The sequence below is a fragment of the Mercurialis annua genome, linkage group LG4, assembly GCF_937616625.2.
Source record: "Mercurialis annua linkage group LG4, ddMerAnnu1.2, whole genome shotgun sequence".
Classification (NCBI taxonomy): Eukaryota; Viridiplantae; Streptophyta; class Magnoliopsida; order Malpighiales; family Euphorbiaceae; genus Mercurialis; species Mercurialis annua.
Genome location: NC_065573.1, coordinates 29,723,819 through 29,729,818, shown reverse-complemented (window position 1 = coordinate 29,729,818; position 6,000 = coordinate 29,723,819). Strand labels below are relative to the sequence as shown.

The window sequence follows — 6,000 nt, the reverse complement described above, 5'->3', positions numbered from 1 at the left end:
GCTAAGAGATTTTTTTTTTTGTTAAAAAACTTAATTTAATTAATTTTTTTAAGGAAGATGGTTTTATTGTTGAAAATTTAATGTTAAGGACTATTTAAAATATTTATTGAAATATAAAGTATTGATTTGAACTTTTTTCTAGTAAAAAAAGGTCACTTTAATATTTCGTGGGTACAATTGAAATTGAAAGGTGGTAATTTGGATAAAATTGGCTATTTTGAAAGGTGAGGGTGCAAACGAAAAGGGTTGAAAGGCGAGGGTTTTTTCAGGGGATTAGCCTTATAAAAAATATACATAATTATTTCTTATAACTGAATCAATATTCGAGTCATGTATGAGATCACATAATTTTGAATTGAAATTTCTGTAAAAGTCAATTAAGTTAACTTTAAAAGAGGACCGTGAATGTAACAAATCAACACTCGTATTCTATTTTGGAATATGATATAATTTCTTTAGGCTAACTAATGGTATTACTATTACATCAAGAACATCACAATTTGACCGCCTAATTAATAATCAGTAGCTTGAATCATACTTTATTAGGATTAGTGATTCAAAAATTTTAGAGGACGAGTTTAATTTAATTATTTTTCATTCTTCAAAGGTATGATTTTTGAGTTTAAAATCAGAATGCAGAATATTAATTTAAAAAAAAATGAAAGGTTCATTCATTCTTAGTTACAAATTTTGATTCCATACAATAAATTTACCATATTAATCTGCAATAATAAATTGGGTTAATTGCAAATGCATACACGAACTTTACCCTAATTTGCAATTACGACATAAACTTTAAAACTTGGCAATGTCAGTAACCAACTTTCATTCTTTGGCAAATTGGTACACCGACCAATCACGCAACGACACATGGCGGTATATTACAATATCCACGTTAGTGTTTTTCGTGTATGGTGTATCGATTTGCCAAAAGTGTAAAGTTGGTTACTAACATTGCCAAGTTTTAAAGTTTATATTGTAATTGCAAATTAGGGTAAAGTTCGTGTATAAATTTGCAATTAACCCTAATAATTTTGCTTGTAAAAAAGGTACATATTTCATAAATAAATTAATTAACAAATTACTATAAAATAATTGATATTAAGCATATCTGTTGCACATTATATGCAATCTACGCTGGAGTGAATTAGGAATGCAATAAACTCGAGTTTGATTCACTTCTAAAGTTTTAAAATTTGAATCTCGACTCTTAATGAGATAACGAGATATTTGAATTTGATTTAATTATTTATAGCAAAATTTAAAATTGAATCTTGTCATAAACAAAATTATTAAAACACTCATTCTAAACTTGACAAAACTTTTCTATTTATATAATTTGATATAATTTGATAAAATCTTTAATTTTTAAATTAAATACTCCCTCTGTCTCATTTAATAAAGAACATATTTTATTTTTATTTGTTCCATTTAAAAATATTATATTGTGTTTTTTGTGCTAATTTATATGAATTTTCCTTTTTTACTCTTTTTTCTCTTTTCATAATTAATAATTATTAGTCTATACATAAAATTCAATACTATCATAAATAGAGGTAGTAGTATAAGAAAGCATGATAATAGCTAATGCTTTCTTAATTTATGTAAAAAAGTTATTTGTTCCTCTCAAAAAAAAAAGTTATTTGTTCCTTTTTAAACGGGGGAGGAAATTTATGAATATTTAAGGGAGTATATGAATATTTAAACTGGATTTAAAAATTAATTTAAATATATCAAGATCAAATTCAATTGGATTAACATCAAATCAACTTTAAATATTTTTTTATTTAAATTCGAATACTTTATAAATTAAACGTCTCCACTATATCATCATGGTAAAAGACATAATTAGAGACACCATAATCAGCATACACATGCAAACAAAATTTGGATAAGCCATTTATAGCTGACTCAGCCACATCTTTACCTCTTCAATAAACCAAAAGATAAAAAAATAAAAAATAAAAAACTCGATTTTCCCGCTTTCTTAACTTAACCATAGTTAATTATTAAAAAAAAAACAAGCAATATATTAGTACGACCCTCAAACTTGTATCTTAAAATCAGATAAACTATTTTTTATTTTTTTTATTCAATTAAGTCTATAAATTTGTATATTAAATTAAATAAATCATTTATTAAGCTTTATTATTCCACATCTTGAATTAGTCAATTAGAATCCAAACTCTTTTTATGCATGTCTTATAACTCTGAATTTTTATATTTCAAATCCGTGATTTATTTGACTATGAGACACTAATTTAGAGATCTAATTGAGTAAAGTGATCGATTTGATTTTGAAATACAAGTTTGAGGATTTTATTGAATAAAAAATTTAAAAACTGACTTATCTAATCTTGATATACAAATTTAAGGGCCAAATTGACCTTTTATTCAAATAATTGCATATTCACTCGCCTTTATATATCCCTCCAAATCCAAAATAATTGCATATTCACCTTTCCTCAAAACATTCACAACAAAAGATAAAAATGCTTTCCTCTTCTTTTTCTACACTTCCAAGAATCTCCATCACTTCTCCTCCTCCTCACCGGACCACCACTTTCCGGCCACCGTTCATTTCAAACAGCACCGCCACTGCATACAAAGAAAGGCCAACTTCCAATTCTTACACAAATACTCTACAAATGGCGAGAAATCCAACGTCGTTTTATGAGGTTCTTGGGATTCAAGTTGGAGCATCAAACCGAGAAATCAAATCGGCGTACAGAAGATTAGCAAGAACTCTTCATCCCGATGTCGCCACGTTGGATCGGAAAGACACGTCAGCAGATGAGTTCATGAAGATTCACAGTGCATACTCTACCTTGTCGGATCCTGATAAAAGAGCTCTTTACGATCGGAAGCTGGTAACTAGAAACAATCGGCCGTTGACTGTTAGATATTCCGGCAGTTATCATGGCCGGAATTGGGAGACTGATCAGTGCTGGTAGCTCAAGAATTAGATTTGATCTATTAAGAAAAAGAACCGATCACTGAATCTATGCATATATATCAAGAAATCGATCGTCGTCAGTTCTTGAAGTAGTAGTTCAAACCCTAATTAATCAGAGATGAATTAAAGATTACATAGATGAAACCCACAAATTGTTGATATTTTGAAGATGATGACGTGGATGAATCCTATACAGGGGCGGAAATAGAGGTGAACACCGATCACCGGTTGACGGTTGTTATTAATCAGGGCTATTAAATGTTGCAATTATCCTCAGAACATATCGCCGGAGAGGGGCCGTGTACGTAGAATTGACTGCCGTAATACTGAAAATAGAAGAAAAACAAAAAAACTATGATGATGTAGTGAATTGTAACATGCTTCTACACTTAATGATACTCCAATTATGGTTGTCTCCAATATCGACTTATAAATCTTCTGGTGTGCTTTTATTGTCTTTTTCATTTTGGAAGGGGTGTTGAGTTTTTAATTTGTGATAGCATAGCATGTGAGAGTTATTACATGCAATCTATTAGTAATACTAGTTTTGCATTACGTGCTACGCACGTGGCTCGTAACATGACTCATCAATTTATATAATAATTAAATTTATCATAATTATATCGATTTATTTTATTTATAATGAATATTCACTTAGTCAATTTTTTTATTATAAATAAATATAATTCTTTAATTTAGTAATTTTAAAATTAGTTGAAATCAATAATATTTGTTTGTAATTTATTATGAGTATACTATATATTTAGTTTATTATAAATATTAAATTTGTTAAATATTTTGTTGAATTGGAAAATATCTTTATAAATTGGATTAAAATTATTAATTATATTGACTAATTATACTAATAATTAATTTACCAAAGATAGAATAATCCTATGTTAGTTGTTAGCGAGGGTTAGCGGAGATTAATTTCATTTTTTATTCAGGCTCACCACGGCCTAAGGAAGAGTCGAGAGTTGAACTCCCGACCTCACGCACTTTAAGGACCTGGCCATTATAATCAAAGTAATGGTTCTGATATTATATTAACTAAATTCGTTATAATTATACTAATACAATTTAAAATTTTAATTATGTTAAATTAATTAGAATTTATCCTAAAAATTACCCCTTCTCTTTCTATCCCACCCCACCCCTTCTTCTCCCACCATGGGCTTACAAAACCACATCAACGACATGTCGCCCGACTCTATTCCCTTACTCCTCTTAGCTATCATCGCCAAATCAATTGATCATCTCCGCTCCTTCTTCCTCTCCCTCTTCAATTCATTCGGTCTACGTGTTTCACACGTGACTCATACTGTGACTCGTCAAATTATCAAATACAATTTAAAATAATAGTTAAGTTGGAATAGTTTATCTTATTAAATATTTTAAATGATTATTTTAATTGTTAAAAAAAAATTATTTGGTACTCAAATTTTATAATTATAGATAATTTTAATAGAAAATATAAAGTGAAAATTAAAAGTAGCTCATTGAAATAATTTACCTTATTTAGAATTTTATACAATTAAAAAATAATTAAAATAGTAATCATTAAATAGTCAAAGTAGTTTATTTTAATTAATATTTTATACAATTATCTTAATATAGTAGTTTATTTTAGTTAGTACTCTAACTTATCTTAACATAGTAGTTTATTTTAGTCAATATTCTAATTTTAATGATTATTTTAATAGTTTTTAATTAATAATTAAATTTTATAAGTGGAAAGGACATTAACATAAATTTGCATGTCTCTCATATATTTAATTTTTATTGTCTTAACAACATTCCTAATTGGATTCTTATTTCAAGAGTCCAAGAATTGATAAATTATGATATTAAATTAATTAGGAGTATTAGTATTAATTGCAGGGATTAAATCTATCAGCAAATATATACTGTATGAATAATATATACTTCCTTGGTAGTCAATACGTGTGTGCATATAATTAAAGAGATTATACATTCATAACAATGACCACAAATTAATTTTCCAATTTTCTTAAAAAGATAAGTGTGTTAGTTAAATGAATTCCTTTTAATAGCTAACTGTTGCAAGTTTACATGTTAAGTGTGTTTCATATGGATTCTAGATATTAAGGTAGAGTCTTCACTATTTCCGAGTAACAAAACTCATATATTTAAGCATATATAAAATCCAACTTAGAGCCAATATTTTCGACTAATACCTATTTGGTTTTTATCCTAAATTAGCAAGGTATAACGTATATGGATTCTTTTTAGGACTCTAGATATATACTTAGTATTTAATTAAATAATCATTTAACTAAAGACCATAAAACCTGTATTTATTAATAAATTAGAAAGGGCAATTAGGTAAAAGTGCCTGTCCCCCCCCCCATCCGTACTTTTATATATAGTATAGATAATAGTATAAATTAATTATCAAGTGGAAATCAAGTAAAATCTATCATATTCAACATCTATGGTATACATAATTCAAATCTTTTATTTTTCCTATAAATCTAATCAAATTTGATAAATTAATCTAATTTTTCGATTTCATATGTATTTTTATATATGTATTTTATTCTTCTGAAATTTTACCTTTTTTTTGTTAATTTTACATGACTTGTAATACATTATGTCATAATAAAATATTAGAATTGGTGCCAAATTTCAAAATTTAGTTATAATCATCAATATTGATTAGTTTCATAGAAAATCAAGACTATCTTAAATTCTATAATATGATTATTTTAAAAAAAATTGTTATTTAATAGGTCCTTATACTACCAGTTTCTTTTATGTGATGGATTCTTTCATTGATGAATATTTTAAGGGTGTCATTCAGTCGTCATTAAATGATTAATAATTTTCATGCAAATAATCACAAAATACATGTATTTTTAAAACTTTATTTATCTAGGGCCCTCATTAAAAATGTTTTTATTCAATAAACGCTTACACTTTCAAATTATAATTTTTTCTAGTATCTCTCTTCAGTTGGATTGTGTGGTTTATTTTATCAATATATCGAGTTAGGTGGACATTTACATTTTATGTCACTCATG

General features: G+C 27.0%; 1 protein-coding gene across 1 annotated transcript; it reads left to right on the top strand.

Moving 5' to 3' along the window:
- Positions 1-2,445: 2,445 nt before the first annotated feature.
- Positions 2,446-3,376, top strand: LOC126679362 (chaperone protein dnaJ 11, chloroplastic). The gene has a single exon (XM_050374376.1). It carries the CDS (start codon positions 2,493-2,495, stop codon positions 2,952-2,954), a length of 462 nt encoding a protein of 153 aa, XP_050230333.1. The 5' UTR covers positions 2,446-2,492; the 3' UTR covers positions 2,955-3,376.
- The last annotated feature ends 2,624 nt before the right edge of the window (positions 3,377-6,000 follow it).

Bases quoted from the DNA above. Each gene is read 5' to 3' on its own strand.
- LOC126679362 (XM_050374376.1), top strand. From the start codon at position 2,493: ATGCTTTCCTCTTCTTTTTCTACACTTCCAAGAATCTCCATCACTTCT.